A 23,521-nucleotide genomic window follows, 5' to 3' on the forward strand; every position below is an offset into this window, starting at 1 on the left:
CGTTTCTTTTTTTCAAGAGTATATGTCAGTATCTGAATCGAGCAAGGTCAGCAGCGTTCTGTCCGAATGTTCTTTTGACTGCAGTTTGTACTAATATTAATTTTTGGTATACGTATATCAAAAACATCACAATATGGATTTTTAAATATTATTATTGTTTATATTATTATTATTATTTTTTTTTATTTTTTTTTTATTTATTTTTTTTATTATTATTATTTTTTTTTTTTACAGATGCGCGTCATCCCTTCTAAAGTTGGTTGTCGGTGTTTGTTTTTTTGTTTGTTTTTTTTTTGGGGGGTTTTTGTTGGGTGGGGGGGGGGTGTCGAGTCATGCTCCCATGGAAAATAACTTCTTTTTTTCTTGGAGCTGAAAGGTTTCGACCCCAACTCTCCCCCCCCCCTCCCCCCCCCTCCACTACACACGCACCTGGTTTGGTCCTAAAGTCAAAGCTTATGGTATATGCTGTCCTACCCATCAGAAGTACATATAAAAGATTCTGTGTCGTTAAACAAAACAAACTTTAACTTTAAAAATATTCTTTGCTGCTGATTTAAAAAAAAAAGAGTAAAGGTTTTCCTCTGAAGAAATTTAATGTGTCCTCCGTGGAGTGCATTGCGTACCCGTAGTTAAGCTCATATTTCTGCTCTCGCACACGCACACATATACAACCGTGCACACAAACTATTAGTGATGGTAGCGATGTGGTGGAGAGGCGGGCAGCTATATATTAATTTGATTTTCAAAGGTGTGGGTATGTCCAGAGCTGCTCCCACCCCTCGCTTCTAATGTCTGATCCTTTTGTTTTCACTATAAAACAGTACCTATCTATCAACGTCTCTGCCTGTTTCTGTCTACCTACCTACCTACCTACCTACCTACCTACCTACCTACCTACCTACCTACCTACCTACCTACCTACCTACCTACCTGCCTGCCTGTCTGTCTACCTGCCTACCTACCTACCTGCCTGCCTGCCTGCCTGCCTGCCTGCCTACCTACCTGTCTGCCTACCTGTCTGTCTGCCTACCTACCTGCCTGCCTGCCTGCCTGCCTGCCTGCCTGCCTGCCTGCCTGCCTGCCTGCCTACCTACCTGCCTGCCTGCCTGCCTGCCTACCTACCTACCTACTAAAGTTGGTTGTCGGTGCCTGCCTGTCGAGTCTGCTCCCATGAAAATAACTTCCTCCTGCCTGGTTTGTCCTGCCTGCCTTGTACACCATGTTGTGGTTACCTGTTCTTGTGCTGATTCTTGCCTTGTCTGCCTTCCTGCCACACCCCTAGCCTGGATTTTCAGTGGAGGAGGATCCAGTGATGTACGTGCCTGTATATCTGTAGTTTGTACTACCTATGTGTATGTATAACCTACCTACCTACCTAACCTACCTGCCTGCCTGTCTGTTTGCCTACCTACCTAACCTGCCTACCTGTCTGTCTGCCTACCTACCTGCCTGCCTGCCTGCCTGCCTGCCTGCCTGCCTGCCTGCCTGCCTGCCTGCCTGCCTGCCTGCCTGCCTGCCTACCTACCTGCCTGCCTGCCTGCCTGCCTACCTACCTACCTACCTGTATACTGGTTCTAGTTTTGTCATGTTGTTTTTGTTGTCTTCAGGATATTACACCATGTTGTGGTTACCGGTTCTTGTGCTGATTCTTGCCTTGTCTACCTTCACGATGGGCCACACCCATAGCCGTGGATTTTCAGTGGAGGAGGATCCAGTGATGTACGTATAATGTATATAAATGTGTAGTTTGTAGTAACCTATGTGTATGTATAATGTATATAAATGTGTAGTTTGTAGTAACCTGTGTGGCGGCAGCGTGTATGTATAATGTATATAAATGTGTAGTTTGTAGTAACCTGTGTGTATGTATAATGTATATAAATGTGTAGTTTGTAGTAACCTGTGTGGCGGCAGCGTGTATGTATAATGTATATAAATGTGTAATTTGTAGTAACCTGTGTGTATGTATAATGTATATAAATGTGTAGTTTGTAGTAACCTGTGTGGCGGCAGCGTGTACGTATAATGTATATAAATGTGTAGTTTGTAGTAACCTGTGTGTATGTATAATGTATATAAATGTGTAGTTTGTAGTAACCTGTGTGGCGGCAGCGTGTACGTATAATGTATATAAATGTGTAGTTTGTAGTAACCTGTGTGTATGTATAATGTATATAAATGTGTAGTTTGTAGTAACCTGTGTGGCGGCAGCGTGTATGTATAATGTATATAAATGTGTAGTTTGTAGTAACCTGTGTGTATGTATAATGTATATAAATGTGTAGTTTGTAGTAACCTGTGTGGCGGCAGCGTGTATGTATAATGTATATAAATGTGTAATTTGTAGTAACCTGTGTGTATGTATAATGTATATAAATGTGTAGTTTGTAGTAACCTGTGTGGTATATAAATGTGCAGTTTGTGTACGTGTATGTATAATGTATATAAATGTGTAGTTTGTAGTAACCTGTGTGTATGTATAATGTATATAAATGTGTAGTTTGTAGTAACCTGTGTGGCGGCAGCGTGTACGTATAATGTATATAAATGTGTAGTTTGTAGTAACCTGTGTGTATGTATAATGTATATAAATGTGTAGTTTGTAGTAACCTGTGTGGCGGCAGCGTGTATGTATATAATGTATACCTGTGTGTATGTATAATGTATATAAATGTGTAGTTTGTAGTAACCTGTGTGTAGGTATAATGTATATAAATGTGTAGTTTGTAGTAACCTGTGTGTATGTATAATGTATATAAATGTGGGGATTGTAGTAACCTGTGTGGCGGCAGCGTGTATGTATAATGTATATAAATGTGTAGTTTGTAGTAACCTGTGTGGCGGCAGCGTGTATGTATAATGTATATAAATGTGTAGTTTGTAGTAACCTGCGTGTATGTATAATGTATATAAATGTGTAGTTTGTAGTAACCTGCGTGTATGTATAATGTATATAAATGTGTAGTTTGTAGTAACCTGCGTGTATGTATAATGTATATAAATGTGTAGTTTGTAGTAACCTGTGTGTATGTATAATGTATATAAATGTGTAGTTTGTAGTAACCTGTGTGTATGTATAATGTATATAAATGTGTAGTTTGTAGTAACCTGTGTGTATGTATAATGTATATAAATGTGTAGATTGTAAGAATCTGTGTGGCAGCAGCGTGTATGTATAATGTATATAAATGTGTAGTTTGTAGTAACCTGTGTGTATGTATAATGTATATAAATGTGTAGTTTGTAGTAACCTGTGTGTATGTATAATGTATATAAATGTGTAGTTTGTAGTAACCTGTGTGTATCTATAATGTATATAAATGTGTAGATTGTAAGAATCTGTGTGGCAGCAGCGTGTATGTATAATGTATATAAATGTGTAGTTTGTAGTAACCTGTGTGGCGGCAGCGTGTATGTATAATGTATATAAATGTGTAGTTTGTAGTAACCTGTGTGGCGGCAGCGTCTTTCCTCTCTGGCTCTTTTTGTCTTGACAAAGTGTCGAAATAACCACATTAAGTTATGGTCACAAATAGTGTAGTATTTTTTTTTTTTTTTTTAAATATGCTGATCTGTCTTTAACAAATGTTCCTTCCTGTTTTATTTATAAGATTTTTATTTATAAGATCATTTTTGAATTGCCGATGATCCGCCATCTGTCATCAATGCCTGTCATTTTGATTTATAATATTATATACCATCGTTTACAAGTTTGGATTACATTTTCTTTTCAAGTTTTTTGTTAAAAACATGTTAGTTAAACTTAATAAATTTGTGACTTAATAAATAAATAAAATTAATTAATTAATAAATTTATAAATTAATAAATTAATATATTTAATAAAATTAATAAATTTAATAAATTTAATAAATTTATAAATTAAATAAATTAAATAAATTAATAAATTAATTATTTAATAATTAACGTTTGTGAGAAACGATTGAATAAACTAAAAGAACAGAAAAGAAATAGAAGTAATCGATGGTTTAACAGTATTTATTATTAACATTTTATCTTCTGAATGAATGAATGAATGAATGTTTAACGACACCCCAGCATGAAAAATACATCGGCTATTGGATGGCAAACTATGGTAAATGCAAAAACAATGTGTTTATCTTCTGAGACAGCCCAACTGGTAAGTAATGGCAATAGTGATAGTAACAATAAATAAATGATTCCGCACGAGATGCATGTGAATATGCTCAAATATTTGTTTATTGGTATCATCATTTCAGGGCCGTAGCTAGCGAAATCCGGAAATATTTTTATAGAAACTTAACGAAAATTCTCTTCTTAACCGTTTAAGGAGTTTTAGACTATTAACTACTCAGTTGCCCAACCCCCCCTCACACACACACACCCCACCACCCTCAAAAAAAATAAAAATCCTAGCTACGGCCCTGCATTTAACGTGTTTCGACCGTTTAATATCGATTGCAGATTAATTGGTTCAAAATCGTTTAAAGATGTTATAATAATTTGTCTTTGCTGATGGGATAGCATGTTAGTTGGAAATGAGTTCTGCGCATGACCGTTGTATGCTCAATTTTCAGGTTGGTTGTTTGCTCATTTTTCAAACATCCTTTAATTGTTGAACTGCATAAATAAATATAACATTTACTCTTCCCGTAATAACATTAAATTATATCCATTCTTCGCTTCCATACGGAACGAGCTAGCATTTTGCATTAAACATTTAAACACAAAAAAACCCAGGTAAACCGGCCTCGGTGGTGTCGTGGTTAAGCAATCGGACATAAGGCTGGTAGTGGTAGGTACTAGGTTCGCATCCCGGTACCGGCTCCCACACAGAGCAGGTTTTAACGACTCAATGGGTAGGTGCAAGACCACTGTGCAGACTTATCTCTCACTAACCACTAACCCACTTTCCTGGACAGACAGCCCAGATAGCTGTCATGTGTGTGCCCAGGACAGCGTTTTTGAACCTTAATTGGATATAAACACGAAAATAAGTTGAAATGAATTAATGAAAACAGGTAGCTTTCTACAACAAATGTTTTCATTGGAACAACGGATTAAATACGTCCAAAATATTTTCAGTTCCTGATCCAGGGGCTGAGGAAGTGCCTGTGTTTGAAATATGTTGATGGATTGTCAAACAAGCGTCCTTTTCATGTGTTTTGTTTCTTTACAGTGTAAGAAAAGTGGCGAATTCTGCAAAGGCAGTCGGTGCTGTTCTTTGCTCGAGTGTAAGCGAGGACCTGAGAATGGACCCTTGAGGTGCGAGCTCGTGCCCAGGGGATAACAATCTCTTGGTGGAAATATTGCCAGCAATTATAACAGGCAGCTTGTCTTTGTGTGCATTGTATCAGATATGAATAGCAAATAAAGTTTACACAGCAATCGTGTTGGTCAGTAAATGATATTAAAATTAAAGTTTGATTTGTTTAACGACACCACTAGAGCACATTGATTTATTAATAATCGGCTATTGGAATATCAAACATTTGGTAATTTTGACATTTAGTCTTAAAAGAGAAAACTCACATTTTTCCATTAGTATTAAAGGATCTTTTATATGCCCCACCCCACAGACAAGATATCACATACCACGGCCTTTGATATACCAGTCGTACCACTGGGCTACATCCTGTCCCCGTAAATTATATTAACCCCTCACCCCCCCCCCCCCCCCCCAGCTTACCCACTGGGTTTTCCCGACACAACTATGTCTGGTATATCAAATGCCTGGTACCGATAGTTATTACGATCGTATCAACATGTGTACCACGACTGGTATATCAAAGGCCGTGGTATGTGCTGTCCGGTCTATGCATATAACATATCCCTTACTGCTAATGGATCAAACCCCCTCGGTGGACTAATTGGGGGGTTTTACCGACATCTCCGCACGATTTGTTTAACACCGTCTAGATAGGGAGAGACGAAAATCTATTAACTCTACACTTCCATATCGATTGGCCAACCACACACTCGCGAACGCACGTAAAAGCACACGCGCGCATATAAACACATTACATGCACGAGCAAGACTATCGCATGGAACTAATAGTACAGTCCAAACATTGAGATAAAACATTTTTTTTACACGATACTAATTGTGAACATTGAGTTAAAGACACCCCCCCAAAAAAAAAATCACACCTCTTTTTCCCCTATTACCTTTTATGTTTTCCTTACTCCTAGACAGTACCCCCCCCCCCCCCCCACCCTTATGAATTCATGGATACCCCAATGAATTGAGGCAGTTTCTATTGTTTTTCTGCTAATATAGACAGATTGACAGATAGTTTATTAAATATAACAAAACAATAATCGTAGGTAATTTTTTATTATTACAAATGTATAAAAAATATAGTTCTAAAAATCACATTTTAAAATGTTATTAAATAAATACATAGACAATTCGATGTTTTGAAGTTATTTCTCCCTTATCCTCGACTCCTGTTAAAGGGACAGACCCTGGTTTTTAAACACTACAACATATTGTTTTACTATTACAGCCATTTATGATCACTGAGATCAAACATCACTTATATTTTATTCTTTAGATTGTCCATTTCCGTAGAACCGAAGTGTTTCTGGTCATCCTGGTGTTTGTAGTACCTAAAATAGCATTTTTCATATTTTTAAAAACGCACGTGCGTCTGAGAAGTAGTGGTTTATTGATTCGAGTTCTAGTCTATATTTTAAAAAAATATTCTGTTTTAACGTCACAGACATTTCTTTCACTCTATTGTATCTTTATCCAAACGAGTTGCAGGTTTGTAAATTAACTAAACTTAGTGTCCATTTTTTACGGGTTAAAACTAGCGTCTGCGCCTTTAATAGCAATAGCTACCACTTGGCTTGAAACCAGTGCAGCAGCGGCTTTTTACGGTGCAAGTCTTGTATCTGAAATATAAAACAAAATATTATTTAACAGTGAACAAGGTTATTAGGTATCAAGCTTACATGGGGTGCCCAGTGTGAAAACAAAGGGATTTAGTTATGTAATTTTGAACTCTTTTTTTTTCTACACATTTAACGTATATATATATGAATGTGAATCATGTATACTGACAATGAAGGCACAAGTACTAGAAACAAAGAAGAGATTTTTTTAACATCAATAGAACAAAAAAATTGTTTTGTTTAAGGACACCACTAAAGCACATTGATTTATTAATCATCGGCTATTGGATGTCAAACATTTGGTAATTGTAACACTTGTCTTCATATGAATCACGCTACCTATTTTTATTAGTAGCACGGGTTCTTTTATATGCAATTTCCCATAGACAGGGCACTACATGTCACAGCCTTTGATATACCAGTCGTGGAGCACTGATTGGAACAGAGAAACAGCGTACGGGCTCCCATTTTGGTAATGGAGGCTGATTTTTGCTCGAATTAAATGAAAATGCCCCAATCTGGATAACAACATTTATTCATATTAGCAATACCACCAAAGAGCTATATAGGGTTGCAAACGAATCACTTCGCATTTTTACATGGATTACAGCCAATATTGTGGATATAATGATAGAAATACATTGTGAAAACGGTTTCAGGCCAGCTAATTTTTGCCAGAATATCTCCATCTTTATTGATCGAATTCTAGGATTTGCTCCAGCACTGAGGGAGCAGTTCCCCTCGACTTCCCCCTCTGTCATGTACGCTGTTGAGTTGTGGAGCTCTTATTGTTACAGAAAACTCCCCCAATCTTTTAGGGACGGGGGTGGGTGGAGGGTTGGATAAATGAAGGCGAGCTCCGTAACTAAACAGATGGAACATTTTTTTAGTAGTGTTTCTGAATAAGAGTGACTTTTAACTTCAAACAAACTTTATTTAGTTATTTTAATAAAAATCTAGTTTATTCTTGACATGTGTTGGAAGTTGCGTGACCATCATGCGAAGTGAAATATGCCTAGAAGTATCCTTTGGATTGTAAAGAAGTAAAAAAAAAAAAAAACGTACTTCGTGCAGGTTTTCTTTAAAAACCACCATCCACATTTTGATTTATATGAGCATTTCTTTGTCATCGTGCCAACATAGCCTGGACAGAGCTTTCTGTTACATCTCACTGTCTGCACAAGGCTCACACTGAAACGACATGCATGTATAATTTTACATCTCACATTCTGAACAAGACTCACTCTGAAACGACATGCATGTATAATTTTACAGCTCACATTCTGAACAAGACTCACACTGAAACGACATGCATGTATAATGTTACAGCTCACATTCTGAACAAGACTCACTCTGAAACGATAATACATGTATAATTTTACAGCTCACATTCTGAAACCAAAGACATGTTTTATTTAACGACGTACTCATCACATTTTATTTACTGTTATATGGCGTCGGACATATGGTAAAGGACCACACAGATACTGAGGGAGGAACTTTATGGGCTACTCGTTTTCGATTAACAGCAAGGGATCTTTTATATGCACCATCCCATAGTTTAGAGGATATATGCACAAAAATGACCGACGTTTTAAATTTTAAAAATGAGACTTCGCGCATACATCAAAGACATCATAAAGACCATTTTAAAGATTGGAGACATTCTCAATATGCCCTGTTGTGGTAGTCATTAATTTCCATAGTATTGTTCGCACACGGTGACATTTTTAGTCACACATGGCCAAAAAAGATCAAACACGATACTGGCATTTTCCTCACGACCTCGGGAGGCAAAAATACGCAGCAAAATCGCCCGCACACGAGAGTTATCAGCTAAGCAAAAAGTCTCAAGTAACCTTTTTCTCAGCTGGGTCCAGTGACATAAAGCACTCGTATCACTTACGTCAGACGTACACCATACATAATTAATGTGTGACGTACGTCTGACGTAAGTGTTACGAGTGCTTTGTGTTACCGGGCCCAGATAGCTCTCGTGTGCGATAGGCTAAAAGGAACATTCATGAATTTGCTGTATTGTAAGATGTTTCCGACTAATAAAATAGTTCTACAATTAAACTTATATATTAAATATATTTTCTTGTTTAGAATATCAGTGTCTGTATATTCAATCTGTTTTTGGTCGTCGTGATATTTGTAAGAAGCCCAAACTGGATTTCGTACGTAAAAAAAAAACCTAGTACAAATATCAAAACGATCAGAAACACGTTTAATATACAGCCACTAATATTTTATGCAGAAAAATATATTTGATATGTAAAAAAATCTCTGTTAGTCGTTAACATCTTAAAAATTGCAGCAACCTGCAGGAATGTCCCTTTAAGTTAAAGTGTAGGCTATTTTATATTTTAACGTACTTGCACGGTGGTTTAATACACGTTCGCGTGCGTTTCCTGGTCCCACAAGCACCACAGGCCGCCGAACAACTTGACCAGGACGACCATTTAGATAGATAACCTGAAACGAAATAACATTATTAGCCTTTAATATTAAACCAAATAACTTCCGGCTGGGTCAAACGTTTGATAAAGCAGTTAATATCACAAGTCTTGTGAACGGTGATAAATGTGAGTATGTTGGTTGTAAAAACAATTAGTTTTATCTGTGCAAAATATGTACATACAATTTTATTTCATCTAGTACCACTGTCAAGTAGCCTTATGCTTGAAACATGTATGGGGTATCTGTAAAAATAAGCACTAAAATTTTGTGCGGAACTAGGGAAGTTATGGACGCTACCCCTTATCTCTATTATCTCTAAATGAGCAGCTTGACCTCCAATATGTCCCAATTCACTTTAAAGGTGAGGGTGGTAGCATTTATATCAGTGGTGTTTATGTCGATTGATACACAGCAGATAGGAGATTTAGCCCCATATGTCACTATTGTCGTCTATGGGATTTGATTTGGCAGTATATATCCTATAGTTTTTATTGAAGCAGATTTTGTGCCGCTATCGACAGTTGGCTAAGACAATCGGTGTAATTCATTAACATTATACCCTAACCATTGGCACATTTAATTTCATTGATATAGGTATGGGACATTTGTGCGTGTTTTCATCCAAAAACTGTTCAAGCACGCCTGTTATAGGCACAACCTCTGACATCGCCATTTCATTTATATCAATTTCCGTGCTTATATCCAATTAAAGTTCAAGCACGCTGTCCTGGACACACATAACACCTCAACTATCTGGGCTGTCTGTCCAGGACAGAGCGTTAGTGGTTAGTGTTTAGTGACAGAGAAGTCTGTTTAGTGGCTTTACACCTACCCACTGAGTCGTTAAACTCGCTCTGGGTGGCAGCCGGTACCGGAAAGCGAACCCAGTATCTACCAGCTTTAAGTCCGATGGCTTAACCACTACACTATCAAAGCCGGTTACATACTCGGCTTAAAACCCTTACTCGATTAATAAATGGCTTTGCCTCTGCCGCTAAGGACGTCCATGAAAATGATGTCATTCACATTTAATCTAACAACTCCTTTCTGTGCCGGTTTGTAGTCATATAATGTAATAGGGATTATTTTTTTAGAAACTGTCACATCATGTAATAGTTTCTCAGATACTGTCATATCATGTAATAGTTTTTCAGATACTGTCATATCACGTAATAGTTTTTCAGATACTGTCATATCATGTAATAGGTTTTCAGATTCTTAAACAAAATAGCCAGGAGGTTATTACATCCAACACAAATCAACAGTATGTGATTAGATTAATTCCGTTTAAGACTTTTGGAAATCAAATTAGGCATTCGGCATCAATGCTTTGCATAGTTTCATGTACTAGTAAACACAAACAAATCCCACTGTTTTTACTTACGGTAGCAGTTACTGCCAATTCGTTTGTAGTTGGAGCAGCACTTCGATATTTTCTTGTAACACGTATTCGTGCGGTATCTATAAAAAAAAAACCCAGTGTTTTTTAACTATTAAAGATCGTTATAAGCACATTATACTAATAAATAACACAAACATATGGTATTACTCTTTAGAATACTAAAATTAATAGAAACATGTCCTGAAATTCCTACTTGAAAAGAAGTCTGGAGACTAAGGTCAAAATGCTGAAATGTTATTTATTAAGTGTTAAATATTTGACTTGGATGCGATATTTTAGGCCTGTATTGTTACAATTTTATTCGTAATGTTTATGCAAATATATAGACTGTTATGTAAAATGATTGATATCATTGGCATCGTTTGTGATTGGTGAATAAATAGTGTTCTCGTTAAAACCAGATGTTTTATTAAACATAGATTTGTTCCTGGTACATCAGCTAAGCTCTTCTCTTGGACGGGAATACATAGAGTTCTGCACACGTTCTAGTTTTACCTGGTACACCGGCCAAGTCCCAGAAATCCACAGCTCTTCTTGTATTTACCAGGACAGGAATATCTCTGTGTTTCGTAGCAAACAGGCTCGACACTCGGAGCGCCATAGGAACAGCCCCCACACCCTTCTGAAAGATTAAACCCATTTAAAAATAAAATAAATGAAATAATCTCAAACATGGGGCCTATCGGCTTACAGAGCTCCACTAAAAAATTTTTTTATTAATTTATTAATTTCATTAATTTTATAAAGACAACTTTAGAATATCAAGTTTAAGAATTATCGAATTAAAACTGTATGAGGCATATTTTGAGATTTGTAAAATAACCTTTTACTGAATTGGAAAAAAGCCCTCATCAGGAGATGTTAGGGTTTAATGCAGGGTCGTAGCTAGAATTTTGTGTGTGTGGGGGGGGGGGGGGGGGGGGTGAGGGGCAACTGAGTTGTTAATAGTCTAAAACTCCTTAAACGGATAAGAAGAGAAGTTTCTTTAAGTTTCTATAATGCTTTCCGGATTTTTTTCGGGGGTGGGTGGGTGGGTGGGGGTGGCGGCAACGGCTTACGGTCCTGTAATGTTATTTTTTTTAATTAAAGGGACATCCAAGAATTTAAAAATGTTTAGTTTATAGAATCATAGTACCAAGTTTCAGAACTATCCAATGAAACCTCTAGGAGAAGATAGACTAATAATATTATTATTTTTTTTTTTTTTTAAATATTCGAAATATGTTCTTTACTAATTTGTGGAGAATGTCCCAGAGGATCATATTACCAAATTACAGAACAATCCAATCGAAACTATATAAGAAGTTTGTTTGTTTTGTTCAACGACACCACTAGAGCGCAATTATTTATTAATCATCGGCTATTGGATGTCAAACATATGGTAATGGTGTTACATTGGCTAGAACGAGCAATAGCCCAATGAGCCCACCGACGGGTATCGATCTTAGATCGATCGCGCGTCAAGCGTGCGCTTTACCACTGGGCTACGTTCCGTCACAAACTATATAAGAAGACACAGACTTAAAGGCAAGAGTCAATCGACTGACGCCGGACGGACAAATTGATGTTGGAATGACGTGACATACTTACCCAACTTGTATTGAATCTTAAAACCTCTGTAGCTTGAACTTCCTCGAACGCGCAACAAAATCATGATTTTGTTGCCATGGGAACGGAAATACTGTGTTGGCCTACTACTGCAGCAGTATCTGAAAATCCAAAATTGCATACGTTGTACAATTGTCAAAACAGGAGATATTTGGTAAATGAAATGAGTTTTTCGTTTGTTTTGGTTTCTTTGTTGTAGAGGGGTTTGTTTTCGTGTTTCAATTCTTTTTCTTCTTCAAAACAAATATGATTAAAAACAATATGTGTTGTACGAAAGTAATGTTCTGAGAGTCTAAAGACGTTTCAACAGTTAAAAGTTAAAGTTTGTTTTGTTTAACGATCCCACTAGAGCACATTGATCTATTAATCATTGGCTATTGGATGTCAAACATTTTGCATAGTCATATAGAGTTAACCCGCTACATTTTTCCATTAGTAGCAATGGATCTTTTATGTGCACCATCTCACAGACAATACATCATTTGATATACCAGTCGTGTACTGACCGGAATAAGAAATAGCCCATTGGGCCCATCGACGGAGATCGATCCTAGACCGACCGCGCGTCAGGCGAGTGCTTTACCACTGGGCTACGTCTCGCCCTACTTTTCAAGAATTGTATGACACCTAAAAAAAAAAAAAACCGCTCTCTTGCAGTCATTTTCAGTCATACAAAATAGTCTAAAGGTGGCTAAAAACTCAACCCACATAACATTATGTGCACATGTCTAAGAAATAAATAAAAAATACATGTTAGTTAAACGTAAAACGTAAACTACAAATGTGTGACACGGGGGAGAGGTTTAATGTGTCGCACGTGTGTAACACACGAAACCTTTCTCAGTAATAGTTCACTGAACTGTGACAGGACATATCTCTCGAGTAAATACGCACTCCTCATTGACAAACATTATATTGTGTGCAGATAACTGAACATTGCGCTACAGGCCAATCCCGAGAATGTATATAATAGCCCCATCAAGACATTGATGTTCTAATGGGTTCTGTGTCAATGTGCTTTCTTTACGGTCATAAAATAATTGAATTCTGTTCATGGAAACAATTCAGCATCCACACCCGTGTATACCTATATTCATAAATCCATACTAGAGTTTTATTTTACATTTAATAATTTGATTTGCAGACCACTTACTTGGCCCATTGGTTATAAAAATATTTGCTTTTAAAAATTATGAGTACCTACACGTATAATGCAATATAACATGACAAAATCACAGAAATAAATTTCGAAATGACACGGCAAGAATATCGGTTAGTTTAGACTTCTTGTCCATATTGATAACGACACGGCAAGAATATCGGTTAGTTTAGACTTCTTGTCCATATTGATAATGGAGGCGGCACGTAGCCCAGTGGTACAGTGCTCGCTTGATACGCGGTCGAACTGGTGTAACAAAGGCCGTGGTATGTACTATCCTGACTGTGGGATGGTGCATATATAAGATCCCTTGCTGCTAAGCAAAAAGAGTAGCTCATGAAATTTTCGACAGCGGGTGTCCGCCCTCAATATCTGTGTGGTTCTTAACCATATGTCTGACGCCATATAACCGTAGGGGGGCCTACATAAAATGTGTTGAGTGCGTCATTAAATAAAACATTTCTTTCCTTCCTTCCATTTTGATTGATATCATTTCTTGTGGGCTATCGCGCTTCCGTGATCCGTGGGAAAATCGCTCGAAAAGCGATTCCAAATTCATGTGCACGGAACACGGATATCACGGAGAAACAGACATGGCAGACACATTATTTCTATAATTCACGGATATCACGGAAAGACAGACATGGCAGACACATTATTTCTATAATTCACGGATAGCACGGAAAGACAGACATGGCAGACACATTATTTCTATAATTCACGGATAGCACGGAAAGACAGACATGGCAGACACATTATTTCTATAATTCACGGATAGCACGGAAAGACAGACATGGCAGACACATTATTTCTATAATTCACGGATAGCACGGAAAGACAGACATGGCAGACACATTATTTCTATAATTCACGGATAGCACGGAAAGACAGACATGGCAGACACATTATTTCTATAATTCACGGAAAACGAACAGGGAAAATGTACATATAAAAAAGTAGATTAAGCGATGTATGGAACATCCAAATCGAATAGTCTCACCGATCACATGTTGCTCAAATTTAAGATGTACACAAACTGTTCATCGTGACATATATTTGGTATATCCCTAGCGAGAGTTGAAGAAGAAGGAAATGGTTTATTTAACGACGCATTCAACACATTTTAATTACGATTATGTGGGGTCGGACATATGGTTAAGGACCACACAATTATTGAGGGAGGAAACCCGTTGTCGCCACTTCATGGGCTACTCTTTTCGACAATCTAATTAAAATTAGCTCCACTATTACATGTGGATCTAACACCAGCCAGTTGGAGCTTATGTCCACCAATCAAAACCTTACTTGCAGAATCCTGCCAATGATTTAAAACTAACAACACTGCGTAGTCCCCAATGTCCAGGTAGCATTTCGTCTGTAAATAATAATTTAAATATTGACCAATCACACTTCGCCTTTTATAACGTTATTTGGGAGCATACAAATGCTAAAAATATCGGGCGAGTTTATTTTAGTGGCCGCAGTACAGCGAACCATACCAATACGTACGGGGTGGGTTATCAGTCTTCAATTTTACATTAAAAATTATTTATTTATTTATAAAAAAAACCCAACTAAATTAGTCTTCAGTTTTACATTACAAATTATTTATTTTATAAAATAAAACATGTTTTAAGGCATTCGTAATTCACACGAAACATGTCGTATACCCTCAGGATAATTCGGAATGTTTTCAAATTATTTTTAAATCACTGGCAGGATTCTGCAAGTAAGGTTTTGATTGGTGGACATGAGCTCCAACTGGCTGGTGTTAGATCCACATGTAATAGTGGAGCTAATTTTAATTAGATTGCTCTTTTCGATTAACAGCAAGGGATCTTTTATATGAATTACCCCATAGAAAGGATAGCACATACCACGGCCTTTGATGTACCAATGGGCCCACTGACAGGGATCGATCCAAAACCGACCGCGTATCAAGCGAGCGCTTTACCACTGGGCTATGTCTCGCCCCTAGCGAGAGTTGAGTACAACATGTAACACATTTACTAGTGTATACTTTACATTACTGTGAATTCATGTTCAGTATATTCTTTAAAATATGGACATGAAATAACCTCTTAGTAACAGGTAAAGCGCATGACCAACCTTTCACCGGTGCGTGCTAGGTCCGTGTATCTGACTTCAACGTAATCTTTGCAGTTAGTTGAGTGGCATCTGATTGTAAAGGTGCTGACAAACCGCATAATCACTCGCTTACCCCATGGTGCCTGTAACACGAAATAGTGAAATACATTTAATTTAATGCTGCTCAATCAATCGCTATGTTAGGAAAACGGTATAATATCATGTTGTTAAATTTCAAATACATTCTATATTTTAGACATAATGTGTGAAAATACAAATTGCAAACAGAAAAGGTAGGAAAAGTCAGAGGAAAGAATGAAGGAGGATTTAAGAAGGTAAGAACGGGGAAAACACTGACTGTATATGTGAGCCCAGTTAAAAAATTATGTCATAAAAACAACGCCTCATAAACCTAAAATGCTTACCAGACGCGGATCCAGGGAGAGGTTTCTGGGGGGTGTAGACCCCCCCCCCCCCCTTCCCGGAATATCAAAGTACAGATGAATACAATAAATGTATTTGTTTTAAGTCGGAGACATGTAATATGATGGCTTGATGTCTTTGAGAAATATTGCCATACATATAATACATGTATGTTTGATTGCCGAACGTGCCATTCTTAATAGAGGTGTTCCAATGATCGATTACAGTCGAACATTTATCAGTTTGGCTCTACAAAATGCAAAATCGATTGTGTGGGAAAATGTTCCTCCAGTTTAGATGTTGGAATTGATATAAAATATGTTGGGATTGGTGTTTGTTTTCATGTGTACATAAAGTAGATTTATTACCCATATAGTTAAAAATATCTTGGTACATATCAAAGTGATACGTCCAAGCGGGACGTAACACTTCGTGATGTCATCGATTGACGCACTACAACCTTACAGGAACGTCAACCAAACGAGCTAAGTGATATAAATTAAGATCGATTATGGGTAATAAATAGGATATTAAACTCACTACCATTTCGTCTCATGTTTATGTCCTTCGTAAAATAATTTGCATTGTCACTGAAAATTATTTCACTCGGGACATAAACCATAAACATGATATGAAATGGAAGCTTGTTTAATATCCTATAAATATAATAGTTATTTGGTGGGTCTATCCCTGTGAATACGACAATAAGTACATGGTGATTCTAGTTCAGAAATCCTTTTTAAATTCGTACAATTCATACCGATTGTGTAATTGAAAGTTGATCGGTTGGTGCCAACTGATTATAACCAATGATCGATCATGAAATTCCAACCGATTCCCATCACTAATTCTTAAACATTGTTAACATTTACTAGAACATTCCAGTATCCGCCCACTTGGGCTTAATTTTACAAAACATTGTAAGCCTAGTTTTGCACGTAAATGTAAATCTACGACTAAATCACAATTCTTCTTATTATTATAGTACAACAAATATAGTTAGAAGAACACATATTTCATTTTCTTTTGTCTTTAAAATGCTCCATTTTCCTTAATGATGTAATTTTCCGTGTGAAATAGATGCCAAACATAACAGCTAGTGGCAGACGTAAACGTAGCCCGAGTAGAGTACTCTGACTGTAAGACAATCTAATTAAAATTAGCTCCACTATTACATGTGGATCTAACACCAGCCAGTTGGAGCTCATGTCCACCAATCAAAACCTTACTTGCAGAATCCTGCCAGTGATTTAAAACTAACAACACTGCGTAGTCCCCAATGTCCAGGTAACATTTCGTCTGTAAATAATAATTTATGGGTATGGGTATGGGTAACTATATTTACGTGCCCCTATCCACGAAGGTTCAGGCACGCCCACTGCGGAATTAGCCTCTGACTTCGCCAGTGACTGACTCCGGAGCAGGGGGGGGGGGGGGGGGGTAAGTTTGAAGTGGGCGGAATTTGGAAAAAAGCCATTTAGTAAGCGCGGACCGACTAGCAGACACTTCATAAACAAGAAGTAACACCGAGTGGGAGCCGTGTTCTGATTGGCTGAATTTCGATTCCTCGGTGAAGCCTGTTTTTTACCTAAGTCTACAAAGAGTACTGCATACCGATACATGTCTGGACTCTAAAATTTTAGCCAAAAATGGTTAAGACTGCTCGGCCGAAAAGTTTTAAGGTGATTTTGAGCAATTGAACGGGCGCCAAAACAAAATGCGTTAGACTATTTATAAAAAAAATAAACATAAAAATTTTGAACTGCATTCCAAAACATTTAAAGTCTAACTAGCCCAATAAAAGAGGTTAGTACTCACGGAGGTAAAGGTTGTTAGGAGGTTGGGGGCTACGGCGAGCCGATGAAGTCGGTGGCGTCCAGTAGTGGAAGATCACGCCGGAAGGGAGAGGCTGCTATCATCTTTGTGATGTGACTGTACTCTGTCCCCGCCAAGATTTTGAGGACGCGATGTAGTGACGGGTTGTCCATCTCTTTAAGTAGCAGCGCTTGATTGTATCTTCCCTTCCGGCGAACGGTAACGCAAACTGCGGTGATATCCACGTCCACCTGGACTCGATGGACAGCATATTCCCCTTCATCGGGCTCGGTCGGTAGCGGACGGTAAACGCTATGTTGCGGCTCACTAATGAGCTGGCGCACGTCCTCGATGTTGATCTTCATTATCTGATGGAACCGCGGATGGAGTTTGCCGGCCTTCAGTGTCCATGGTCCCTCTGGTTGTTCAACTGGATTCGGCGGTTGAGTCGGGCGACTTGGCTTGGCTGGAGTGGCACTCGGGGGAGTGGTCGCCTTCCTCTTAACAACAGCCGTCTTCCGGGCCTGGGTCTCAACGGATGCCACCGGTTTAATCGGCGACAAGTCCGGAAACCCAGAAGTAAAGGCAGGCGGATCGGGTCGGCTATATGACGAAGTACAGAGCTCTGAGTCCGGCATATCACTTTCCTCGGTTCCTGCAGAGGGGACGTTGATGACTGGGGCCGAGACCACTTCCATCTTCGTCTTCCTCTTCAGTTGGGCGGCGTTGGGCGGTCCAGCAGACGGAGTCGCTGCCGGCGGTTTAGCCGCCGGTTTTGTCTCCCCCTGCGCCGCCGCTGGCGCACGTCTCCTCTTCCTCCACCTTCCTTTCTTCGGTGGTACCGGGTCCCCGTACACCAAGGTCACGGAGGCCCGTGACCCGGTGCACGATACCCGGTACTCTAACAGCATTCCGTAGGATTTGAGCAATCCCCCCAGGTGGGGGGGGCAGATCGAGAGAACAAGGGCTAACGTCCGTCTTCATCGATGAATAATACAGAATGAATAATAATTTATGGGTATGGGTAACTATATTTACGTGCCCCTATCCACGAAGGTTCAGGCACGCCCACTGCGGAATTAGCCTCTGACTTCGCCAGTGACTGACTCCGGAGCAGGGGGGGGGGGGGGGGGGTAAGTTTGAAGTGGGCGGAATTTGGAAAAAAGCCATTTAGTAAGCGCGGACCGACTAGCAGACACTTCATAAACAAGAAGTAACACCGAGTGGGAGCCGTGTTCTGATTGGCTGAATTTCGATTCCTCGGTGAAGCCTGTTTTTTACCTAAGTTTACAAAGAGTACTGCATACCGATACATGTCTGGACTCTAAAATTTTAGCCAAAAATGGTTAAGACTGCTCGGCCGAAAAGTTTTAAGGTGATTTTGAGCAATTGAACGGGCGCCAAAACAAATGCGTTAGACTATTTATAAAAAAATAAACATAAAAATTTTGAACTGGATTCCAAAACATTTAAAGTCTAACTAGCCCAATAAAAGAGGTTAGTACTCACGGAGGTAAAGGTTGTTAGGAGGTTGGGGGCTACGGCGAGCCGATGAAGTCGGTGGCGTCCAGTAGTGGAAGATCACGCCGGAAGGGAGAGGCTGCTATCATCTTTGTGATGTGACTGTACTCTGTCCCCGCCAAGATTTTGAGGACGCGATGTAGTGACGGGTTGTCCATCTCTTTAAGTAGCAGCGCTTGATTGTATCTTCCCTTCCGGCGAACGGTAACGCAACTGCGGTGATATCCACGTCCACCTGGACTCGATGGACAGCATATTCCCCTTCATCGGGCTCGGTCGGTAGCGGACGGTAAACGCTATGTTGCGGCTCACTAATGAGCTGGCGCACGTCCTCGATGTTGATCTTCATTATCTGATGGAACCGCTGATGGAGTTTGCCGGCCTTCAGTGTCCATGGTCCCTCTGGTTGTTCAACTGGATTCGGCGGTTGAGTCGGGCGACTTGGCTTGGCTGGAGTGGCACTCGGGGGAGTGGTCGCCTTCCTCTTAACAACAGCCGTCTTCCGGGCCTGGGTCTCAACGGATGCCACCGGTTTAATCGGCGACAAGTCCGGAAACCCAGAAGTAAAGGCAGGCGGATCGGGTCGGCTATATGACGAAGTACAGAGCTCTGAGTCCGGCATATCACTTTCCTCGGTTCCTGCAGAGGGGACGTTGATGACTGGGGCCGAGACCACTTCCATCTTCGTCTTCCTCTTCAGTTGGGCGGCGTTGGGCGGTCCAGCAGACGGAGTCGCTGCCGGCGGTTTAGCCGCCGGTTTTGTCTCCCCCTGCGCCGCCGCTGGCGCACGTCTCCTCTTCCTCCACCTTCCTTTCTTCGGTGGTACCGGGTCCCCGTACACCAAGGTCACAGAGGCCCGTGACCCGGTGCACGATACCCGGTACTCTAACAGCATTCCGTAGGATTTGAGCAATCCCCCCAGGTGGGGGGGCAGATCGAGAGAACAAGGGCTAACGTCCGTCTTCATCGATGAATAATACAGAATGCGATAATAATTTAAATACTGACCAATCACACTTCGCCTTTTATAACGTTATTTGGGAGCATAAAAATTCTAAAAATATCGGGCGAGTCTATTTTAGTGGCCGCAGTACAGCGAACCATACCAATACGTACGGGATGGGTTATCAGTCTTCAATTTTACTAATTTTATTTATAAAAAACCCAAACCTAAATCAATCTTCAGTTTTACATCACAAATTATTTATTTTATAAAATAAAACATGTTTTAAGACATTCGTAATTCACACGAAACATGTCGTATACCCTCAGGATAATTCGGAATGTTTTCAAATTATTTTTAAATCACTGGCAGGATTCTGCAAGTAAGGTTTTGATTGGTGGACATGAGCTCCAACTGGCTGGTGTTAGATCCACATGTAATAGTGGAGCTAATTTTAATTAGATTGACTGTAAGAGAGCTAGACGGATATTTGGAAGGTTATACGCTCTCATTACAATGTATAACCTTCCAAATGTCCGTCTAGCTCTCTTATCGTCAGAGAACTCGGGCTACCGTAAACGATGTTTTGTGAAATTGTCCCCAGTTTACCTGTATTAGCCACGTGCACTCGGAGTTGCCGGGGTAACCACTGGTCGTGTACTTTGGTGATGACATGTACTTCCACGAGGATGACGCCGTCAGCTTCGCGGTTCCACAGTTGGCTGTAATAATATAAAGATATACAGTGAAACACCACATAACGACCACCCCGGTTGTAAGGCCACCCCACTAGAAAGACCCTTGGACCAATTTCACAAAATTTCACAAAACATCGTAAATCTAATTTTGCACGAAAACCAGACCTTGACATGAAAAAACCCAACTAAATTGAGGAGTGTTTGACTGCTCCCTTAACTTAGATTATGGGGAGCCATTTAAGATATTACCATATGGATACCATATAAATTCACAAGCTAGTCGCAAACGTAAATTTACAGAGGAGCATTTACGTAGCTTGTTTGTTTTATTAAACCCAGGTGTAATGTATGTAGTTACACGCGTGTAAGACATAAACAGGCTTTGTAAATTCGACGTTTTGTGAAATTGGCTTGAATATTTGAATTTTTTGAATATTTTAATTTCCGTGTTATTTTGTTATGATACACTGCACAGCAAAAGAAACACAAATATAAATTGTTTTCTTTAATTTAATTAAAGTTATTCAGTTTGGGTGTATTAAAATGTGAAATTTGTAGCTGCATTTTGACAGTCTATTTATCGAATTAACTGTATCAGAAAAAACATACATATATATTAAAATATTCGTGGGGTTTTTTGGTGGTTCAATATAAAAACAAATTCTCCAATACTAAGACCACCACTTTAACCCCATATATATGGGTTTGTTTTGTAAAATATGATTTATATCTCATCGAGTGAAGTTTGCAATCATATCTCACGAGTCTAATTAAAATTAGCTCCACTGGTTAATTATTAATCACATTGTATGAGTGTGATACGACTGCAAACTTCACGAGATGAGATATAAATCATATTTGACAAAAAAAAACCCACATGAAATGTTCTATTTATTACATAACTTTTGGCAATTTACCTTTATTATGAAAATGCCAGCAGCGGCTTTCTTACAGTGAAGTTAACACTTTCTACAGTGACGATATCACATTTTAGAGTGAAATTTTCACTCTAAAATGTATTATCTTCACTGAGTGACTGATAACACTTTTATTTCACTGATATTTTAAGATATTTCACTAAATGTTATATAATATATAAAGGTTGTCAGTACTCACCGTGTACACTGGGTTTAACACCGGTACAGTATTTTCCGGACCATCCATCCGGGCACTTACATACAGCGCAGTTCTTTGGATTTTTATAGCCGTCGTTTCTACACATAGAAGACTTAAGTCCACCACTGCACTTACCTAAAACGAGTTGTAAGTATGAAAATATATATTTGTTTTTTTAAAGAAATAAAAAATGCATAATTTCATGTGGACTCGTGTGTTAATAACTATAACGTGTAAAGGTGGCATTGAAAAACAAAACAAAACAAAAAACCCACAGGTTCTGTATGTTTGTTGTTGCTGCTGTTGTTGTTGATTTTGCTATTGGGGGATTTTAAAATTATTTGTTTTTGGAATGGTGTGTCGTTGTGTCGTGTTGTTGTTTTGTTTTGTTTTTAGTTTTTGTTTAGTTTTTTCTGTCTTTAATGACAATGTAATTGAAAATCTGTTTATTCAAGTCAGTTGTGAATTATCGATACTATTGTCAATGCCCAGTCTTCTTCCCCTTCGTGATTAGAAATTGTGCAGGAGGGGTCTGTACTGTGGCGAGCTACATGATTAGGGAATGGAGTCATGCTACCACGGAAAATATATTGATAAACTAATATTCGTTTGGAGCAGAGGAGTTGAACCTGTATATTCAAACACATACACACACACACACACACACACACACACACACACACACACACACAGTATGTATACATATATATGTACATATACATCTCTCTCTCTCTCTCTCTCTCTCTCTCTCTCTCTCTCTCTCTCTCTCTCTCTCTCTCTCTCTCTCTCTCTCTCTCCGGACACACTTCGGACCAACAAATATGTCCGGGTTCACTACATGTATATATATATATATATATATATATATATATATGTGTGTATGTGTGTGTGTGTGTGTGTGTGTGTGTGTGTGTGGTAAAACCTCTTATAACCGGACGCTCTCTGTAAACGTTTTGCAGTCAGTTTTTTTAAAACCAGTACAGAACTTAACCTCTTTAAACCGGATCCCTCTAATACCGGACAATTTTTTTCTTGATCCCTAGTGTGTCCGGTTTAAAGAGGTTTCAATGTTATATATAATGCATAAATATTATTTTTCTTATCGTTGACATGTTTGTGTTGATACATACAAAATTAGAATTATAAAGTGTTGGGAGAGGTCACGCTGTAATATTTACCTGTTAGGGGCGGGACGTAGTAGCCCAGTGGTAAAGTGCTCGCCTGATGAGCGGGTTTAGGATCGATCCCCGTCGGTGTACACATTGGGCTATTTCTCGTTCAAGTCAGTGCACCACGACTGGTATATCAAAGGCCGTGGTATGTGCTATTTTGTCTGTGGGATAGTGCATATAAAAGATCCCTTGCTACTAATGGAAAAATGTAACGGGTTTCCTTTTTAAGACTC

General features: G+C 38.9%; 2 protein-coding genes across 2 annotated transcripts in view; one reads left to right on the forward strand and one right to left on the reverse strand.

The window, feature by feature from the left end:
* LOC121368834 overlaps positions 1–5,368 on the forward strand; it is a 31,075-nt gene extending 25,707 nt beyond the window's left edge. The window contains exons 5-6 of the transcript XR_005957530.1: positions 1,608–1,719; positions 5,160–5,368. The gene's annotated coding sequence lies outside the window, so the exon portion shown is untranslated. The remainder of the gene's footprint in view (positions 1–1,607; positions 1,720–5,159) is intronic.
* Positions 5,369–6,707: 1,339 nt separating this feature from the next.
* Positions 6,708–23,521, reverse strand: part of LOC121391930 (zinc metalloproteinase nas-36-like) — a 30,087-nt gene continuing 13,273 nt past the window's right edge. The window contains exons 9-17 of the mRNA XM_041523383.1: positions 22,117–22,251; positions 20,912–21,024; positions 15,622–15,743; positions 12,336–12,454; positions 11,241–11,367; positions 10,728–10,804; positions 9,259–9,358; positions 7,946–8,071; positions 6,708–6,880 (exon numbers count right to left, since the gene is read on the reverse strand). Coding sequence (XP_041379317.1) covers positions 6,811–6,880; positions 7,946–8,071; positions 9,259–9,358; positions 10,728–10,804; positions 11,241–11,367; positions 12,336–12,454; positions 15,622–15,743; positions 20,912–21,024; positions 22,117–22,251 — 989 coding nt within the window. The 3' untranslated portion in view covers positions 6,708–6,810. The remainder of the gene's footprint in view (positions 6,881–7,945; positions 8,072–9,258; positions 9,359–10,727; positions 10,805–11,240; positions 11,368–12,335; positions 12,455–15,621; positions 15,744–20,911; positions 21,025–22,116; positions 22,252–23,521) is intronic.

The sequence above is a fragment of the Gigantopelta aegis genome, chromosome 3 (genome assembly GCF_016097555.1).
Source record: "Gigantopelta aegis isolate Gae_Host chromosome 3, Gae_host_genome, whole genome shotgun sequence".
NCBI classification, from domain to species: Eukaryota; Metazoa; Mollusca; class Gastropoda; order Neomphalida; family Peltospiridae; genus Gigantopelta; species Gigantopelta aegis.